Here is a 22036-nt window from a genome sequence, read left to right as displayed (position 1 = left end):
TTTATATTTATTTTTAATAGACAGGATATAGGGATGGTCTTTTTTCCACATCACTCCACTACTAGCACACCAGATACTGCCGAATTGTTCTTGATATTCTATATTAGGAGTGTCATACAGCTAAAAAAAAAAAGAAAAAAACTTTTTATGGAAACAGATTATTTTAGTAAATAATTATGAAAAAGCACAATTTGAGTAAAATACTTGCACATATGTCATCATACGTCAAACTATTGCTAAATTGGTCAATTATTGAGAGCCAAAATGGCGTCAAATGAGGAGCCGTTGTGGAGTCACAGGGGCTGGCTCTTATTGCTGAGCTGAACCAGATGTATGGGATCAGTAAGAATAAATTCTCATTGCTTTCCCCTGCATGTGTCAGAGCTGCTGTCAGAAGCCTGGACCCAGAGAAGGATTTGAGTTTTCAGATGACTTAAACTATACTATTGTTTGACTGAAGCTTTAATTTAAACCTACTTAAAAATGACTGCATTTATCAGGTGTGGTTTCCTTCAACAACAACAAAAAAACACAACACACACTACCAAAGTGTTTGATTTCCAATATTATTCAGGCATAGTTCTTCTAATAATTTTATTACTGACCATGTGAATCCGGGAATTTTTCAGTGATAAGTGAGCACAGAAAACCTAGAGTCACTGCCAAGACTTAGCTATCACATTTGTATGAGAAATCTTCCATTTCACATGACTTTTCTCAATCTTAAAGCAATGTTTTCTACTTCTTTTAACAGTGTCTTGTTGTAATGTGGTACTACCTCCAGATGGTGGCTCTAGTGCTTCTAAATGCTCTTTGCTAGCCACTATTAAATAACCACAAAAAAGAAGAAGATGCCACAGCTCAAGTGCTAAGAAACTAACTTTACTTCTCTTAAGAAAATCTGTAACTGAACTCTGTTAACAACCAGACAATGTGTTTTACAAATTCAAGTTAAAATAAAGTTTCTTTAGTCAAAATTATCTTAAGAAAAATGTAATTTGTCAGCCTGTTATGGCAATTTCTATTAATGCTTGTTTAGAATTACCCTTTCTGTGAGGCCAACTTGTCTGATGCAGGGCTGCTTTCAAGTGAAATGTGTATAATAAAAACCTTCTCTCCCAAGCATTAAAGGCTAAATAATAAGATTTTTTACAGTATGTGTAGCAGTAACCTTCTAAAACTCACATCTATATTAAGATAAGCAGACTCCAACAGTTAATTTAGCAATGAAGTGCCAAACTGAGTCAAATGGGTGTTTATTAAGTTCTCATGAGTTGTAGTTGAGTAGAAATATCAGTGCAGCACTCGACAACATATCCAGCAACATATCAGTTTAATGTTTAATGAATTGATGAAGGATCTTAGCAGTTAAATGCATCTCCCTGCTACCGTCTATTAGCTGAAATTGCAAAAGCATCCAAATAGATGATACCGCTTTTAGGAAAAGTACTGGAAACAATCTATGCTACATGAAATAGAACCAAGGTGTTTTAATGTGAAACACACTGTAATGATGTTTTTGTTGTCAACACACCAGCAGCATTGAAGCCTTTTTTTTCTTTTCAAGAAAAAACAAATGAGATGTTTGAAGGATCGCGGGGTCACTTTCTAATAGACACACATTTTCAGTCAGAGTTTCTAAAAAGTATTTTTCTTTACACTTAGTACAAAAAAAGACATCTCTACCCGTTAGTGCTTCGTTTTAAGATACTATAACATAAATAAACAATTTATTTCAGTGTTCAGAACAGACAGTTCCAGTGTGACTGGAAAACTAACAAACTCCACCATATTCCAGTTGGCAGCAGAGGGTTTAACAGAGTTCTCCACTCAGGTTTTGGCGCACACCGACGCACCAATATTACAAAATGTTCTTAATTTCTACAAACATCCAACATGAGCCCCAGTCTATTTTGGAGTCGTTCATGTCAATATTTGCCTTTGCTCCCCTTTAGTGAAATTACAACCAAACCTTTAAAGGTTTCAATCAAAGACTTGAGCAATCTCTCCCAGTCACATCAGCTGATGTCATTTGATCAACTCCCAGGCTACTGAATTTCCCTTCCATGCACAAGTCTCTTGAGAAATTTTATTGCAAATCCAAGAGTGCAAAGCACAGTTCCCACAAAGGGTTTCATTCATTCATTACATGAAGTCCCAATGTCACTATGGATCCATCAGTACATGAGCACATCTGTATGTGACAGTAAAGTTCTGGGGTATTACCTACTGATACTTAGCATTTATTCTCTGAAAAGAAATTAGATAGATTCTGCTGTGCAAAACGTTGCCATGAAGAGCTGATAGTGTAATTCCATTCTTTTGTTTCCACCTCGTTCTCTGGTCCTTGTCACACTATTATCTCGGCTGCTTCAGTCTTCCTCATTCAGCTGGTCCTTGGCGCCTCACTTCCCGGCACTGAGAATGCCTCGTCCTTTATTTGCAGGTAAACACCTCCGTCCTCTCACTGCATGTGTTGCACTTGACAAAGCAGCACCACTGGAACTTACAATTGCACTGCCACACTTTGGTGTACTGGTGTGTATTGTATCCCCGCCCACAGCACATCAGGTCACAGCCATCTGTATGTGGCGAGGTGCGGTTGCACAGGCGTCCCTGCGTGCCCACGCTCCCCGTTGCTGCGTCCTCTTCGCAGTAATTGGGCGACCTGTCAATGTAGACAAGGTCCGTCTCCATGGGCTTGCGGTAGCCCTGAGTCTGCTTCACCTTTAGGTGGGTGGGCTGGCGCAGTCGACTAGCCCGGACTACCTCCACATGCACCGCTTCGTTGTACTTTTCTTTGAGAATGTAGCCAATCTCACGAAATTTTGGAAGTGTAGTCCAACAGGTCTTGGTGGTGCAGGAGCCTGAAACACCGTGGCACTTACACTCTAGCTTCATCCTTTCTTCTAGTACCTAGAGAGCAGAAGAGATGAGAAAGAACTTTACAATATGGACAAGAATCCAAACCCTTCAATAAAACAACACATGCCCTATCATTTAACCAGTTTTTAGAATTAATGAAGGTCTGGAGAGAGAGTGTTTGGACTGACATGCAGGAAAGGAGCCACAGGTTGGATTTGAACCCAGGCCACCTGTTTTGAGGACGACAGCCTTTATACTCTGAGACATGCAGACATAAACACTGAGCCACTGGCAGCCCAAAAGTGGAAACATTTTATGCGTTTTAGACACGGGCATACCAACATTTTTCAACACTGACTTTTTGAAACACAAAAGGGATATATGTAGAGGTTTCTTTCACATGAAATTTGTAGGTAAATGTCGCTTATAAGATCTCGGAAAAAGTCTCCTGGAGCTGTACCACTCCAAAAGAAAAGCATTAAATAATGAATAAATTGGCAAAAAGTGGTTGGGTTTTCCCTATTTTGAGGGGTCATCCTGGGACCAACTCTTATTTGAGTGTTCATCCAATCCAGCTGTAACTTGGAGTACAGCTTGAGGCGACCCAACCCATGAGTTATCAAAGTCGAAGGCCAGGAAAGCATTCAACTTTTCAATGTTTGCCATCAACCAGGAAGTGTTTAGAAAATCTTGTGTGTATGTTCTGCACTCTGAAAATATATCAGATCAACCAATCTGAGTAGCCGCCATGCTCCTGATGATTGTGCTAATGACTAATTCTTGAGGTTCGGTGCATTTATGCCACAAATACCAAAACTTTCAGCTATTGGCAGTCTTGCTGCAAAGCTGAAAGACACGGTTCTTTGAAGAATAAAAGCATGTCTGTTTTTTTCAGACAAGGGCAGGCATTTGCATGAAAGAGGAAAAAAACTTACTGGTAATATTCCATCCTGTTTTTTCTACCTTCCTTAAACCACATCAAAGACAGAAGAATCACCATGAATCTCATGCAGCTATCAATCATCTTGGGTGATCTAGAACAGTTTTATTGTGTCATTAGAAGTGTTGCATATGTAATACAAAACAAAGACAAACTCAAGTGATTGTTCACAGCTGGACTTGAGATTTATTGGATTGCTTTAACGCTATGGGGATGAAAAGAATAAAGCAAAGTTGCATCACGTTTGAAAATGAGCCACATTTTTGATTTCAAGAGGCGATGTTTTTTGTTTGTTTTTTAGGTTATACCTAAAAATACCTGTAACCATAACTGGATCAATTTGAGGTTATTGCTAGCATGGACAGTGAAGGTCAGAATGCTCATTATTGGGAATTGTGCACATCTTTCAAAAGAAATAAAGGGAAACCAAATAGTATATAGAGTTTGATTAGAGTCTATTAACACTTACATGACTCATATAAACCCCAGGCTTGCTTGAATGAAGGATGGCCATTGTTACAAAAATCTGAATTTGGATGGCAGGGCATTTTTCCAGTGCAGCTTTTCCTTGGCACTTTGCCTTTCCAGCAGCATAAGTCATTATTTCTATCAGTCACTCACCAAATATACACAAGAGTTGTTCAGTATCAATATCTGTCTTGTGCATGGACTCATGTGGTCCTGGTTTCGTGATTTAAGGATGATGCTTTATTGAAAAAACATGAGCTCAGCAACTTCATAAAGCGGGGTCAGCTGTCAGTCTCGCCTCGGATGTTGATTCAGATTGAGGATTTCCAAAAATGTATAGCACAAAAACCACAAGGAATTCCTGGCATAAGGGGGACTGACAGATGCATGGAAACATTTACTTAAACTGTGTCGATCAAAGCCTGTGATCTCTTACTAATTAGTTCAATATGACCAGCTTCTTATCCACATATCACTCGTCAAACACATAGCCCCAAATCAAGATGAAAGAGATACGGTGACTTGGTTTTCTTTTACATTTAATTTAAGCACGAGTTTCATTGCTGTAGCAGTTTTCCTTTTTCAGTTATTCTTATTATCGGTCATTATAAAAGAAAACATTTAACACTGTCATTGTAGGTTTGTCACAATATCAGATACCTTAAAAATCAAATGATAGTGATACCTGTTCTGACACCATGTCAACAAGAAAAAAGTCCTAGGCACCACATGTCTGGTAATCTTTTTTTTTTTTTCGGTTATCAGAAATTGCAGGAAAACTCATGCACACTGCCTAAAAATCTGTAGAACTTGTAGCCAAGATATTTGTGCTATGTTTTTACACATTGCTCTCTCTTTTTTGGTGGTACCATTTTGGTTAAAGATCAAAAGTGTTTTTAAAGTTTGAGTAATAATTATATTTTTTAAATATTAAAAAGCAGGAGATTGTTTAGTTTTAAAACAGATGGTTGCAATGGAATGAGTATGAAGTCCTTTAAAAAAAAGTTGCCTTAAAGCCTTAAAAGAAGAAAATCATCTGCATAAAAACTATGTATTTTTAAAAACCAACAAAGTTCAACAAATCTTTTTAAGAAGTGCTTTATCAACGTAAAATTCTTTGTTGCTCAGTAAAGGTATTAATCTAGTCGGTCTATGAATAATCATGACACAGAGGGCCAAATCAGGCCTCTCTGTCTCTTTCTCTCTACTATGTGCAACTCAAACTGTCTTCATAATGATCTGTGTGTTTAAGCATGTGCAGTTTGACAAAGCATGATGTGATGATGGGACAGCCCGCCATTAGTTTAACCCCCCTCCCACCCACAATGCAACAATATGACTGTATAGATTTTTTTAGCATTCAGGCTAGTGGCAATACATGAACAAAAATGGATTAAAAATGGATAAAAGGTGTTAAATATAGGATTTACTTGTGTTGATTTAATCTTAAATGTCCCTAAAAATTCATCCAAGTTCACGTTCGCTAGGAAAGCTTCTGTAAGGATTTATGGCTCTAAAGTTATATAACTTTTGATAACTGGTGTCTTTTGTTTTCATATATGACAAAGTTGGTCTGAAAGGTTTACCCTCCATGCCTCCACATGCTCACATAACTAAAAGCTGCAAATACAAAAAATGTTATTTTTAAGTCAATCAGTGCAGAATCATTATCATCCCTGTCTTTAAGGCAAATAGCCAGTATGTGTTATAAATTCTTAATATTTTACAAAAATCAAGCTGAAATGTATTTAGAAAGTTTTAAATGAGTTTGAGTTTTGGCTTTTTAAAAGCACAAAGCTTTCTTGACCTTAAATATAAAGGGTGACTAACAGATTTATGGAAAAATACAGGTAACCCGTGAAAATGGAGTTTTACATTTTTTGCTGAGCAGTGAAGATTTAAAATATCACAAACGCCTCTGATTATTGTCGCTCTGATTGGCTCAGTACTATTGATCATGTGACTTAGAAATGTTATTGAGTAATGGGTTCCAATCTGCATCAACAAATCGTTAAGGCAAAGCTAGGCTAGCCAAGATTGTATGAATATCACTAACTTTGACATGGGAGCTTTAACAACCAATATGTTTATCATCTAGATTTAGATCCATCTCAAACACCCCTTGAAAACATCTGCAGTATTTTGAAATTCAACATCTATCTACGTACTGTAGTTAGGATGAGTTTTAAACTGGGTCAAATCACTCAGAGTACACAAAACTTCACAAAACCCTTTAAAAAACTAGAAATAAAGTATCAGTTCTTAAAGAGAACTTTGTCACCTCCTGTTTGATGAAAGAAGATGTTTAACTTCTTTAGATCCTTGCAATATCTGAGTTTTGAAGTGTCAGAGCGACAACAGCCATCAGTGCCAACTTTAACCCCAAGGGTCCAACACGCCAGCACCCTGGCATGCAGATCAGACCCCATCAGTCTGCTGTGTTAACACCCACATTGTCGCCCTGCTTTCCCACACTGAATAGATGCAGTCAAATGGCAGCGACATGTTTTGGTATTGTGCAGAGAACTGCAATAATATCCTGTTCCTGACTTAACACTTCATAATTCCATGAAAGGAACTGCAAAGAGGAGATGGCAGGCCTCCATCTGGCAACCATTGGTATGGCCCCATTCTCCCAGCGGACACAATAAAGCCTTAGTTATTAATGAGATCCATTTGTCAACATAACATCATTTTTTTTCTCTCTCTTATTTACCTCTCACACTCTTTCTCGTTCCCCTTTTCTTTCCTCCATGACTGTCCTGGGAAGTATAATAGCAAACAAACATGCCCATAATGATTGCCCTTGGCCAACACAGTCTCAGACATCAGAGGCGGCCTCTCAGAGGAGGGAGAAATGTCAATAATTGGCTGAAGCAAAACAAGCTGCTGAAAGGAAAACTGGGTAATCAATCACTCTGCAACTTGGTCAGTCACAATTCATTGTCATATGACTGGTGTCTGTTAGCTCTTTATCTGAGATTGTTTGCAAAGAAACACGTTAGCACAAGCATCTGTTAATCCATGCTTCACACCTACACATATGTCAAGCCATGAAATGTTTTGATTTTTAAAAGGAGGATTATTTCTTATTAGTATTTGGGGCTTTTTGCCTTTATTATGATAGGACAGCTGAAGGGAGACAGGAAACTTGGGTATGTGCACTAAACAGCACTGGGACCGGGGATCAATCATGCAACCAGTGCATTGAGGGCTACAGCCTGTGCATATGGGTGCCTACTCTAACCACTGATCCAAACTAGTGCCAAAAATGAGGATCATTATTGTCAGGGAATTTAAAAAAACTAAATACAAGAGCAATTTTACTTTTATACTAAGAATATCTGCTTTAGTGTGGCCCTCAGATTTACCCATGTTAACCTGAACTACAGTAAATGATTTGGCACGTTGTAAACAAACTAATTTAATTTGAATCTGTAAATAAAATCATCCATAAAAACTGTAAGCTTTAGCTCTCACTGCACAGTAAGATCTACGTCAAGTCTTAGCTCTGGGCACTTGATTGACTTCATTGATTTGCGATTGATTTACTAGTTAGCAAAAATTTGCTCTGTAGAAAATTGATTAAGAATCATAAATTGGGTCTGAAAAAAAATCTGAAAATTTATTTTCAGGCCAAATTGCCCAGCCCTGTTAACTGTGTAGGTCCAAGTTTAACCAGAAAATCAGTAAACTGCAAAATTTTGGTACCTTATAATTTTTATAAATTAGTTAGTAGTTTTATTTATTATTATGTCTGACCTAAACAGATTTCGGGGCTAATGCAAAATTAGAGTAATGCTAATGTTAGCATAGTATTCTCATTAGAAATAGGAATGGTCAGAGTGTTTGTTTTAACAGCCCTGAATATTAGACTCTGCTTTATTACAAGTAAAAATCAAACAATACCGATGCCTGTTTGCATGGTTCCTGCAGATCCTTGAGAAGTCTTAAATAGTCTTAAATTGCACATTTAGAATTGAAGGCAATAAAAAGGCTTAAAAAGTCAGATTTTTACAATTGAGAGGTTTTATATTTTTGAAGGCACTTTAACTTAGACATACACTTATCCATCTTTTTTAGAGCCAACCTTGTATGATTTTACTCATCTTCCTCCACAAATTGTTGCAAAATGTTCTCCATTGTTCAGGGAGTTCAGTGTTTCCTGGGGTAGGACTGCCAGACACCTCTCTGATTTTATCTGACTGATTGTGATTCAAAAACTACTTTTGTAAAACACTAGTCCAGTTCCGTAACATCTGAGCTACCTGGTTGCCAATTTAAAAATCCTTGCAGCCCACCCTTATTTTAGCAGGTCTTCCTGGACACAAAGCATTATTCTGCTTTTTGATTGTTAAACTGTTTAGAATCAACTCAGCAAACCTGCAAAAATGTGTTACGATTAGGGGCGTAACGGTACGGAAAAATTTCGGCTCGGTACGTACCTCAGTTTTGAAGTCACAGTTCGGTACTTTTTCGGTAAAGTAATTAAAGCCAATAAATAACAGAATTTATAATTTTTTTTAAAATTGTATTATAAGAAATAGCCTGAATAAATTACATTTTAATTATTAATAATTCTGCAACCTCCTTCCAAAAGGTCTTCAATTAATAAGAATATCAATAAATAAGTACATTTTTGAATTACAAGGTTATTTTAATTCATATATTGACATGTTTATACCCATTCTTTCAACACTAACATTTCCCAGCCAACTTGAACGCATCATCATACAACCGTAAGTTAGCTTGTTCAGTATGCTAATCAGCGTCTGTCCTGCTGATTTCAACACGGACGTCAGCACTGGATTACATTTTTAACCAATGGGGCCTACTACAGAGTTTGGGAGAACTTTTCACAGCCCATCTTGGTGGATAAAGAGGTTAGTGCTGTGTGAAATCTGAGGATAACTTTACCTATGACGCAGTTGCAGACATGATGGAGCCCCCTCTCCCCCTCCTCCGAGGCTGACAGTTGAAGATACCATGTTTAGAATGAATTTGATTCACAAAACCAGAGCACCATTAATATAATAAAAAGATGTTAAATTATGGTAAATTCATAACTGGCTGATGAGACTATTTGTTGTCTCTCCTTGTTACAGAGCTGTTCTTGTTTGAGTGGAGCCTTTTCAAATGCTTTGATTGATCCGCTGGACGACACACCTGCTGAATAATGTCAGCGCTACTGTTGTTGTTTTTGTCCACTGTTGTATTTTACTGGGAAACAAAGAGTTCCTAAACAGGACGCTTTAATCTGGGAATATTCAGGCTGTTGCTGTCATTTGCTGTGGTTGTGTGGTTGCCAGGACAGTGTGACAGTGAGTTGTTTGCTGATTTTCCAGCTGGTTTTTGTATGGGCTTCGTTGCACATGTATCTGTTCGGTACACATCTGTACCGTACCGGGAGGCCCGTACCAAATGGATACGGTACTAATACATGTACCTTTACACCCCTAGTTACGATATATCAATATAGTGTGAATTGATAGAATAGAGGCGTTATATGTGCCAGAAATCATCAAATTTGGGCATTTATGAACAAAAAAATGGTATTAGCTCTATACCATTGACGGTTCATTAAATCAGAAATGATTTAATTATTCCTGGTCTGGTGTATTTACAAATCTCATGCCTTTCACTTTTGTCCGTTTACTATGCAGAAAGTGGAATCAGTTTATCTTAGTTCAGGTCTTAAAGGGCTTGGATATAATTTTTTAAAAGCGTGTAGGAACCCTGTGTTTGATACCACAGCTACAACTTATAGTAGTGCTTTAATACATAATTTTTTGTTATCAAAAGAAAAAGGAAACATACTCCTGCATGCTGTCTGAGTGTCACCACACATTGGCAACTTTTCAGTGTGACAGTGTTTTCTCACAGTGTCATCAAGGCCTTGAACAATTTATCAAGTGTCAAATTCAAAAATGTTTTGAACTTCCCACAGCTATTACACAAGATAGTTGAGATCAAACAATCAAAGTATTGCATGCCAAGTAGTGCTAGTTTTGTCAAGAGTTGTTGTCATGTGTGGAAAATGGACTGCATGTTCCCTTCTTTCCAACCTTGTTATTTGGAGCCACGTTGGTTTTGAGGGGTCGAACCATGGCGATGGAAAATAACATGCAGAATAAGTTAATAAATAATCTTGATCTCACCAGCGACCAAAATCGTGATTATAATTTTTTCCACAATTGAGCAGCCCTTGTGTCACCTTCTGTAGCTTTTTTGTTTGGAAGAATCATCAACATAACTTTATCATCTTAACCGAGCCTTAGAAGGACATAATAATGTTAGTGTCTGACTATTTACCTGCTCTCACTGGTAGCAACTCTAGATTGGAAATGTGACTGATTATCTAAAGTTTATTTTTAGTTTTTGGTACCGTTCAGTACTATTGATTTTTGGTGTTGAAAAGTTTCAAAATACTTAAGATACTGACAACCTTGCAGTAGCATAAGAATGGACAAGAGTATGTTTCTGCCTATGGATAGCTGCTGAAGAATCTCTGGAAACCACTCAGATGTAAAGCTTATAGAATAAAGCAAGACCTGTTTACCTTTCTCCCCGCCTCATTGTTATGTAAGTTCATGAGGCGACGTGGAGTCTTTTTAATCTCGCGGGCATCCACGAAGCGTCGAGAGAACTCGATTCCATATTTAATGTCAGCCGAGCAGCCTCCCCACTTCCAGCCTTCCTCCTGATTGTAGTAGCCCTGCTTCTCCCGGTCACAGCCACACTGGCTCAGGTTGCCCTGACTGCATGCTGCTGTAATGGCGTGGGCCACACCTGCTGCTGTGATGGCGTACGTGAACGCTGCTTCCCGACTGCCTAAAAGAAAGACAAGAGATCTGTCTTGAGAAAGCCTGAGATAAGATATGTGCACCTCAAAAGGGTTGTTTTACTGGTAAAGCCAAGTATAGGATGTTTGGCAATCTTGTTTAAGACCAGTGTAAACACAGTGTTTGAGAGAAAAATGATATTTCTGGGGCGCATTTGACAGTTAGACTGCACCCCATGTATGCAGGCTGCCTGGGTTCTAGTCTGGCCTGCAGCTCCTTTCCTGCATGCACTCCCTCCGACTCTATCCACTGTCCTACTCATTGGATAAAGGCATGAAAAGTTTTCAAGTTTTTTCACTTGAAACTGCAATTTCTTTCCCACATCATAATCATGAATAAGCAAAAGTGTTTGAGTAAAAATTTTCGATGATCTGTGTAGTTAAGACATTCTTTTTATATCTCGTATTCTGAACAAAGTTTCTCAAAATAATAAAAACCACAACAATTCCAAGTCTGCTTCATTTCCTTGACAAGCTTTGTGTTTTTTCCTTCTGCTTCCTGAACAGCTTCCATTCTGCACCTTGGTAGAAATGTGGTCTCATTTCAAACCACAAAGTCCTTGGACCCAGCCTGTGAGAGTGCAGTGTTGGAATTCCAGAGTGGGGAGAGCCGGTCTAGGTGCTGTCCAAAGTGCTGAATTCCTCTACAGGAGCACCTTGTGCTGCTGCCCACACTGAGAACAGCTGGGGTCTGCAGGTCTTACTCAGGCACTCGCTAACAAGAGAGGAGACACTCTGGGAGAGAGGAAGAACAAAGGCTAAACAAGGTAAGATCTTATCTTCTGAATGAGAGAGATTTCTAGCTGAGCTGTGTGCTATATTTCAGTTCTTTTGAGATTATACATAAAATCTAAAGTTGCATACACATCTGACCATGCTGCCCTCCAATTAAAAGACTGTTTCATTCTCTTAAAGCTAAGAAATCTGAATCTAAATAAGACACTTTCAGGGGTCTGAAGAGCTACAAATATATCAGTCATCCATAAGTCAAACCTGATGTTAGGAAAAGTCTGATCTAGGCTGGCAACACACTACAAGATTGCTGAATATAAACTGATTCAAAAAATGTGGGAGGCCACAGACATGAGGACAGTTTCAGCCGATTTTTGTACCAGAGTCCTAGATTGGTTCAGACCATGAGACCACACACCTGCTGTTTGTGGTAACAATTTCATGGTGGAGATATCTAACTCAAGATCTCACAGAAACTTGTGTGAGCAAATGTGACTTCAAAAGAAAAAACAAATATAAAGAATGACTGACTTTTTTTTTATATTTACTACTTAAAGTAAGGGAAGAAGGTGTGCAAGGCTGAGTACATGACTTTTTTTTTGTATTACAGAGCCAAAAATGCATCCAGAAACAAGATAGATCCCAAATATGTATTTAAAGATACTTTTGGACCTTTTCTGCCTCTGGTGTTGACGAGATAATAGATGGAGCTGGGAGCAGAGTAGAGAGAGAGTGAGGAGTGATGTGGTAATAATAATGATAAAACAACAGATTTTTTTTGATACACACATAACATTTGAACAAAATCTCACAAAGTGCTAAATCAGTGGCTTTCTTTTTTCTGTACCTAAGGTTTAGCCAAAATCTCAAGGCATATTCAAACAAAATAGCTTCTAAACACATTTTACAGTATCCTTGGTTGTATAGCTGCCATAATAACATGTGGTTGTACAAATAGCACCCATAGGCTTGCTTCAAGGTACTCTGTGCAGCCCACCATTTGGGAACCACCGACTCAGCCACTGGCGCTCCCCAAAATATACATTTAATATGACTGATATGGAATTTAAACAAAACCCCAAATCAACCTGACAGGGTTAAGCACTTTTTAAGATTCTCTTTACAAAAACCTTAAACTGAACCGTTATAGAAGTAGATTAGATTAATTGATTTAGCCACTAACTGAATAATAATGCTATTAAATTACTTTTTTTTTAAAGTTCAGTGTTCTAAGACAAAAGATCCAAATTATGTAAGTTACTATGCTGCCAAGAGGTCAATGACAACCTCCATGCCATACCTACCCTTTCTCTTCCTAAAACTGTAGAGTTGTCTTGTACTACCCTCCTAATGGCTGCAGAGGGCTGGCTTAAAAAGCCTCCTTTGCTCCAAAACAGACTTTGGGCTATTACTACCACGCTCTCCCTTCAACTGGCAGTAATCTGTGAGAGGCCGAGCAGCAGAAACAAGACTAACCACAATGCACAGAGCAATGTTTTGTAAGTCTTTTGATGTATGTTGTGTAATGTACTCAGTCACAATTATTTGAATTTCTCTAGGTAAAAATGTTTTTTTTTTCCTTTCTTTTGCTTTAAGGGGCAAAAAGCTCCCTGATGACGGATCATTTCGTCAGAGGCTTTTAAAGGGGCAGCCAGGAAGCTTGTCAGATGGCTTTAGCAGTAAAAATCACTGTATGTCTTCTGATCTAAACAGAAACTACAGGGGTAACTTTATGTTGCTGTATGCTGCAGAGAAACTATAATAAGGGCTTGATGAGGTCAGACATTTATTGCCTGATTAAGAGTTATCATAAGGCTTTATTTATGAATTATATGATAACATCAGTTAAATCAGAGTCAGACATGTTAAACAAGTATTTCAGAAGACTCTAGGTCTAAATACATGGCACAATCCATATGTGAAAGTGAGCTACAGCAGTTAAGACTGATCATGACAGGAAATAAATAATCAACCCTTGGCAATATAGCTTTACATGAAGCCGTAAAAAGAGTGAATCATGGGGAAATTTTTAGTTGTGAAGGAGAACAGTACAACAGTAAGGTGGAAATAACAGGGAACACCTGAAATAGTGGTGACTGTGAATATTAATATACAGTATGTTTGTTTAAAAATGTATGAGTGTGAAATCTATGCTTATTCAAATCGATTTAACAGCTTCAGACATCCATCTATCCATCCATCCATCCAAGCCATTCCAGACATCCCTCTCACCAGGGACTTTTTCCAGTTCTTCCAGGGGGATTCCTCCAGTGAGTTCTGGGTCTGCCCTGAGTTCTCCTCCCTTGGATGTACCTGGAAGACCTCCAAAGGGAGGTGACCAGGAGGCATCCCAATCAGATGCCTGAACCACTTCATTTGACTCTTTCCAATCTGCAGGAACAGCATGTCTTTTAGTTTCAGCTCCCTCTTCACCAAAACGGTCTAGTACAACACCTGCAACACTGCTGATACTGCACCGGTCTACCTGCCAATCTCATGACAACTTCTTCACACAGGGCAAAGACTCACCTCTAACTCAATGAGATTAAGATATTATGGTTAGCTTTTGCCAGACTTTAGCCTAATCATGCCTTGCTTGCATGAAGCAGAGTAATAAAATTAGCTAATGTGTTGGGGTGTTCAGTATATTTGCGTATTAACTTGTTCTATGAAGGCTTTTGTAGGAGTACTTAGTATCAAGTCCCTTTGAGCTGCTTACACGCAGTCAGTTGCAGCTGTTTTGTTAATCCATTTCCTCTCCTTACCTCAGAGGGAGTTTTTGCACCTCTTATTCTCGTCTCTGAACTCTCTGAGACGTTTTCACCCAAAGCCACTGTTAATTTCCTATCTTGGCACTAGTGCTGCAGAGCTAATTCCACGGCCACAAGTTTGCCTGGTGGGGACTGACTCACAACCGCTTGCCTCCTTGGTTAGCTGCAGAGCTGTGCCCCACCAGCCTGTGGTAACATCCTGCTGCCCCCACCTCACACAATGTAGGCGCACAACGGGGGATGTACGTACATCCACATGCACATGGACGCAAACGCTGTGACCCGCCACGTAATAAAAATACACAAAACACTCACACTTCCCTCCACCCTCACTCACACGCTGTTAAAAACACATTTGCACTGAGACGCACAAACAGAGCGTCACTGTAATGTTTAAAACAGGATAAAGGCAGTTTCCAGAGAAAGGGTGGTTCCCCCGGCCATAGATGCATGCCCATTTCTGGGCCCATTGAGTTGGGCCACTCATGGGGAAAATGATGATGATGATGGGACTTGTACTGGTTGTCACCCCCTGGTGGGTCTGGCACTGCCAAGGCTCTGCCTGGCCATGATGAAAGCCAATTACACAAGCCATGGAACTGCGGTGATAAAGACACTTTTTTCTTTGTGCATTGAACCAAAGAAGACATTAGAAATCAGATTTTTAGCACTTAGATTCACTGTTTATGGAGCATTCAGTGTCCCTCCAGTATATCTGATCAAAATTTAGCCAAATTATATGAGAAAATTCTATAAATAAAAAACACAACAACAAAAATCCAAGTAATCCACTCCAAACTTATGGAGTTTTACTTGAACTGCAGTTAAACTTATTTCCATTTTCAAAATGCATTTTGGTGGAAAATACATTTTGGCTCCATAAAGAGACAAAATCAAAGACCCAAGGGTTCATTACACTGCACAAAACTAACATGCCAGTGTGACCACAAAAAGGATAACCACATTTAACTACAATACTGTGTTGTCGTGTGTTCCATGTTGTGTGTGGAACATCATTTTACTCCCGTACCCTCAGGAAAGGAAAGCCCGGCTTTACTTAACAGCCGTGCACTTGATGAAATGTGGAGGGGAAAAAGCACCCATAACAGCAGCAGAGGCTGGCCCCAGAGTCCTGACAGCCCTCCAGGAGGAACCACCCTGGGATAGCCTCACTAGCTGCCAGTGGAAAATTGGAATGACCAGAAAACCTCAATGAACTTGGAAACATCCAGGAGAGAAGAATGGGGGAATATTAAACCAGATGTCTAATGGAGTTTAGTGGCAAGTGTCTGCTGTACTATCCAAGAAAGAAGGGAGGAAGAGGATCCGGCTGGCTTCTTTCATAACAGGTACAGACGTCAAAAAACAAGCAGAAAATATCCTGTTGTATCCCTGCGTCAGAGACTAAAACCAAAGATGTATCACAGGCTACTGACTCAGGATGCCTCGGCCTTCACATTCACTGACCACACCACTTTGGACAGCATCCTCTACTGCAGCGCCCTGCGTGTCTTTTGACCATCTGCCGAAAGCTGGGACGCAAAAAGAAATCTTTGGATGTAGTGGCTCGCCGCGAAGACGGCAATCTGTGTTTAGAGCCGGAGGCAGGCGCACCACTGGACAAATTTCACATGACACAGCACAGGAGATTTACAACCGACGACACTGTACAGGCTGCACGGCTGTAGTATAGGCTATAGCTGATGTAGTGACATGGTTGCTGACCTCAACAAGCTTTGCTTTCTTCATTGCTTACAAGCAATGGTTAGGCTAAGATGCTGACAGGTTAGGAAAAGGAGAAAATTTACAGCGTGGACATGGAAAAGTGGCTGTGAAGTCCACTTCCTGGTCCAAAATGTAAGGGGTTCAAATCTGAATGGAAGGAATGTGATTTCTAGCACTTTTACTCTGTATTGCATGTCACACCTACTCTCTAAATACTTTTATAATTTCTTGGACATAATGATGACTAAATTTACAGAGTCCATAATGCATGATACACTTGTTAGGCTTTTTAACCTGTTGGCTGCACACAAAACCAAAGAAAACCAGGGTCAAACTCCTTTGTAGCATCATAATTAAGCTCCAAACCTTGATTTTTATGCTAAAACTTAAAGTGATACTTCAATATTTTGGCAAATTCGTCCATTGCCATAATTGTTACCTTTAGTTGTCGGCGCAAGCTATTTTTAGATCGGCGCAGCCAAGTTCGGACCTGCTGTGCCAACTCAATGTAAGCAGACGGTATTCTGGCTTTCTCTCATCAAACTCATCAAATACACAATCCAATAACTCCAAAACGCTCTCATGGACAAGTTGTGACCTGCACATTCACCACGCTATGAAATAATAACGTATAATTATGTAACATTACGACACATGAAGCAAATACTCGGAACTATTTCTTGAGTAAACCACTGGGCTGAGTGACACAGTGCAGCAGCCATGTCTGGAGTGTAGTTCCGGCTTTGCATTTAGCTTTAAAACATCATTGTCTCATAATGTTCCATGACTATTTAATAGCGTTGTGAATGTACAGGTCACAACTTGTCCACGAGAGCATTTTGGAGTTGTTGGATTGTGTATTTGTTGAGTTTGATGAGGGAAAGCCAGAATACCGTCTGCTAACATTGAGTTGGCACAGCAGGTCCGAACTTGGCTAAAATAAATAAATCTAAAAATAGCTTGCACCGACAACTAAAGGTAACGAACCTATTACTAAGACTATAGGAATTATGGCAATGGGCAAGTTTGCCAAAATGTTGAAGTATCCCTTTAAAGCTGTACAAAAAATAAGCTCTGAAGCACAAGTTGGCTAGAGTAAATTATGCAGCTAATTAGCTGAGGTGAATCCAAGGCAGTTCTTGCAAAGATAAGGACAGCTGGAAGCATAAATCGTACTTTACATTTCACCAGAGTTATCTCATGACAAGCGTAACCGCAGGCAGAGGCCATGCTTTTTCCCATATCATCTATAGAAATCATAGAAATCAACCCCTCTGACCAGGGATACATGCTGTTTCACCTTGCATTCACGAATACATCCAGAAGAGACCTTGGGCAACAAGCAAATACATGCTGTGTGGGATGTAAACATGGAAACAATAATTATGGTGATCATTCTGAGCTCAAACTAGTAATAATAAGCGACAATGATTAGTAGTAGTATCAGGTCAGCTCAGGCGACTGATGGCTGGTTTAAAAAACAGTCTGCACTCTGTTTATACAAGAGAAGAACACAATTAGCTAACCAAACAGTTATATTCAAATCCCTAATGGGTCAGCACCAAAATTACTAGTCGGTAGAAGTAATTCTTGCTTTCTTTTATTGGTTCAGGCCCACAGTCAGTATTTTGAGGCTGTTTTCTTCCTTTATTGATAGAGCTAGGACATTGGATAGAGTTAGAAATAGGGATGAGAGCGAGGGGAATGGCAAACCGTGAAAGAGCCACAGGTTGGACTTAAACCTGCGCCACTCGAGTACATGTGGCATGGCCCAACCACGAGGCCATCTGCACCCCTAAAGTGTACTTTTAACCCTCTGAGCCCTAAGCTGTTTTTCAACCATTGTGTCTCTCCTGGATTTGTTGTCTTAAAAAAGCTTGTAAAACATCAACCCTGTGGTGCGCAGTCAAGCTCTAAACATCGTTTTTTTTTTTTTGTTTCGTTTTTTTTTTCAGGACAACCTGGGCTTTAAGAATATGTGTGCTGCAGTAATGCCACTGGAATTAAAAAAAAAAAAGTTATGGAACCATAAAGACAAAAGAAAAAAACTCATTGCAAAATAAAACAAAAAGATTTTTATGTATTGAACACAGTAAAAATAAATGACTAGGGGTTTGAGCAAATTTTAACACACCTTTCATCCTTTATTGACTTTGCCACCTGTGATATAGTGGTGTGTTCTCTGCATAGACGTAGTAGAGAGACATACTTAAAGGCAGGTAATACTCATCTGTAGGATATGCAAACTCAGTGGATAACTTCATTCTTGATGCGAAAGTATCTCAAACAAAAACAGTTCACCAGAAACATGAAAGTTACCCCAGCAGTGATCACTGAACAACAGGCAACCTCTAAGCACAAACATTTAAAACCCTTGTAAACACTCTGCCCAAGGGCATGCTGAAAAAGATCTGCCCACATTTCCCCCATTGATTTGAAATATCAGTGGGCAGATTCTTCTACACAGTCTGGCTAACACTGTCAAATTCTCTAAAACTGTCGATCATTTAACTCAGAATGGAGTTAAAATGACACTTTGGGAGTGAGGTCAACTCTGGAATTTATATCACTGAGATATCAACACTCTTTACAGCAGCATTGTGAACAACTATATCTCCTGCCAGCCAGGGACCATTTGTCATAAAGGAAAAAGAAGAAGTTCCTTTAAACAGCCACCTGGAGAATAACCAGGCTCATTGGTGTACAGCTGATGAGGAAGAAAGATGATGATGAATAGCAATTATCAGACAGCCACTGAGATGTGTTACAACATAATTCAGAGTTAAAGCAGCAGTATCTATAAAACAGTCTAATATTTACAACAAAAGAGATAGTTATGGTTAAAAAAGACAAGAAATATAAGTGGTGAAATGTAGCAGAAGAAGAGTAACTGAAAAAAGTAGTTGAGGCTGAAATACTGTCAGTAGCTGGCCAAACAAGATGAAAACACACACATGCACAAACACAGTCACAGCGGCAGAGCCCAGCAGTGCAGATGAATGGCCTCTCTACGCAAGACAAGCCTGTCGGTGGAGCAGTGAAGGGGAAAGCTTTTTAACGGCCCCCTCATCCCCGGACATGCACTCACACCCCCGCGGGGACAGAAGAGGATTGGATTGCATAAGAATTACATCTCAACAACATGACGACACACAGCAGTTTTAGGGCTTCATGTCCATTAAGAAGACGGGCATCCTGACATGGGGGTAAATGGCACCACAGTGAACAAAGGGGAAAGTGTCACCTGCTGGTGGCCAGAAGGCTTTACACTTGAGCTGACAGTGTATTATACACAGAACGCAGTTTGATTATAACTCCTGGAGGCCACCTGTGACTTTTCCTAAATGATCAGCAAAAGACATTATAAGGTGGAAAGATGAAGAGGGAAGGATTAGCAGCCAAAGAACTTGGTATTACTCCTTCATGGAGCTGAATTCACTGCATTTGACAGCAAACAGTAAAGAAATGGGTGTCTAATAAACTATAAAAGCTTTTTTTTTATCATGGCTTGTGCATACAGGGTGCATTTTTTTCCTAATACAGCATATCTTGAATGAAGTTATGATACCCAGAATGCTGAAAACAAGCTGTAACTGATGCCGTGCCGGCTGGTGCTGGAGCTGTGACTCCAGGGCCCCACGAAAGGGGAAGAAAGTTGGAGGAAAACCCCCTCGCTTTGTATACCAATCACTGAACTGACTAATGCACTCTCTACTACTGTTTTCCGTTCCGCTTTATGTCTTGTTGCTATGAACATATGCTCCCGGCAAATTATAGACAAAGTTGTGGTCCGTGAGGTTTGCAGCTTGAGGAATTAGTACAGCCATGTTCCTGTACAATAAAATAATATTGTTTTACCAGAACTAGGCTGCACATTCTCAGCGTACTAACATCATGAAGCTCGAGGGGAAGTGACACGCTTTGGCACAGCGGCTCACTGTAGGGTCTCGAGCTTTGATTCCTATAATAAGGAAGGCTTTGAGGAGTAAAGCTAAAACAATTATAAGGGTGTTTAACGTGCCTGGTATTAAATGCTGAGATTGGAAGTAAGCTGCCTCCCAGGCATAGAAAATTGGGCTGACAGAAACATCTCAAAAGCATCCTTTTTCTTCCCTGATCTCCCCGAGGTGGAGATAAAGGTTTTTGACTGAATACCAAGACTTGCTAAAACAGGCACAAATCCTGCCTCCCGCCCTTTTATCCTAATAAAGAGACCGAATCAGGACCTCACCTGCTCAGATATGGAAAATCTAGGCCTGAATGTGCTCGATGTGGTAATCAAGTTCATTTAGGGACAATGTTGATTTTCCTAAATTTCAATCTCATTTGACTCTCTTTCATCTTCAGTGGGAACACATTTTACTGAGATACATATCAATCCCACATCATATCATTCAAGTTATCATTACCCTCATGACTATAATCAGCAAGTCAAATATGCCACTGATGATATGTTTTTGCTCTCATTACAAAAGAAACCACCAGACCAAACAATTCCAGATTCGTTGATATTCAGCAAACCCTCGAATAAAACCCCCGGTCTCTTAACATCCTCTCCCTCCAACCAGTATCTCTAAACCACTAACTCTCCCTCTCTGTGCGCTCTCACCTACGTGGGCCAGTAGCGGTGTGATTGTTGGCACATGTAAATGTCCAGTGGCGGGCTCTGCGTGTAGAGAATACAGTGATCGGCCTGGGATTGTGTGGAACAAAGCACGCTGTGAGATTACAGTTGATCCTCTCGCATCCTGTTTCCTCCTGCGTCTAGCAGCACTGGCAGACACAGACAGACGCAGATCCCGCTGATAACACAGCGTCGATCAGGAGGGGGAGGAGCGAAACATTGGGGCCTGAGGGCCAGAGCCCAGGATGACCCGGGCCACGTCAGCAGACAGACTGTGGGTGGGCAGGAGAAAGAGAAACCCCTTTGACATATGCACTCCTGTCAGAAAAAAACTTCCCAATATTGTCCTGCTTAGTGATGAATTTCAGCATCTGAAAATGTCTTCTTTGCATTCCTTTTGAAAAAAATCAGAAAAGCTGTGATGAGCTGCTGTATGAACACAGCAGGTGATAACCTGTAACATTACTAGCAGCAAGTGAGCAAAAGTTGACTTTGATTATAAGTTTCCTTAGTTATATGCCACTGCTTGCCTTAGTTGTATTGTTTTCTTCTATTTCACATGCATTGAAGAAACATCCTGTGATATTAACCACATTATTATGTGAGACTCTATCTCTCTTTTCTTCTGGACACTATACCAACACTTCCCAGCTTGCCTAAACTAACTTATTTTGGGTAACAAGAATGTATTTAACACTAACAATCTCCTGCATAATTGGACACCTGATTAAATAAATGACCTGTAAAAACGATCAGGAAACTATTTGTAAAACATACTATTTTAAGCACACTATACCAAGCCTATACCCTTTACCAAATCATACTGAGTATTGTTGAAAGTGCATGTTTGACACCTCCAATTTCCTGCTTGACATCTGAGAGAAACACTTCATAAGGGCTCTAAATTTTTAGAAATGTGTTGGTTGCAAGAAACTTGCAAGTATTCCACACTGACAGTGTCCTACAATGTTTGCCATGTGAGAGGGGCAAATAGAAATAGACTTAAAATAGTTATCACAACAAACCGAGAAAATCCCCAAAGCCATTTTTGTTGTTTATATTGGCCCCCA

The 22036-nt window shown here is 39.7% G+C and overlaps 1 protein-coding gene across 2 annotated transcripts in view; it reads right to left on the bottom strand.

Moving 5' to 3' along the window:
• Positions 1 to 1249: 1249 nt before the first annotated feature.
• wnt7bb (wingless-type MMTV integration site family, member 7Bb) overlaps positions 1250 to 22036 on the bottom strand; it is a 58831-nt gene continuing 38044 nt past the window's right edge. For both annotated transcript variants that reach the window (XM_041795612.1, XM_041795611.1), the window contains exons 3-4: positions 10833 to 11104; positions 1250 to 2916 (exon numbers count right to left, since the gene is read on the bottom strand). In XM_041795612.1, the coding sequence (XP_041651546.1) occupies positions 2437 to 2916; positions 10833 to 11104 (752 nt within the window). In that variant the 3' untranslated portion in view covers positions 1250 to 2436. The remainder of the gene's footprint in view (positions 2917 to 10832; positions 11105 to 22036) is intronic.

Source organism: Cheilinus undulatus, linkage group 9 (genome assembly GCF_018320785.1).
Source record: "Cheilinus undulatus linkage group 9, ASM1832078v1, whole genome shotgun sequence".
In the NCBI taxonomy this organism is placed as follows: Eukaryota; Metazoa; Chordata; class Actinopteri; order Labriformes; family Labridae; genus Cheilinus; species Cheilinus undulatus.
This window is presented reverse-complemented; position numbering and strand designations above follow the sequence as displayed.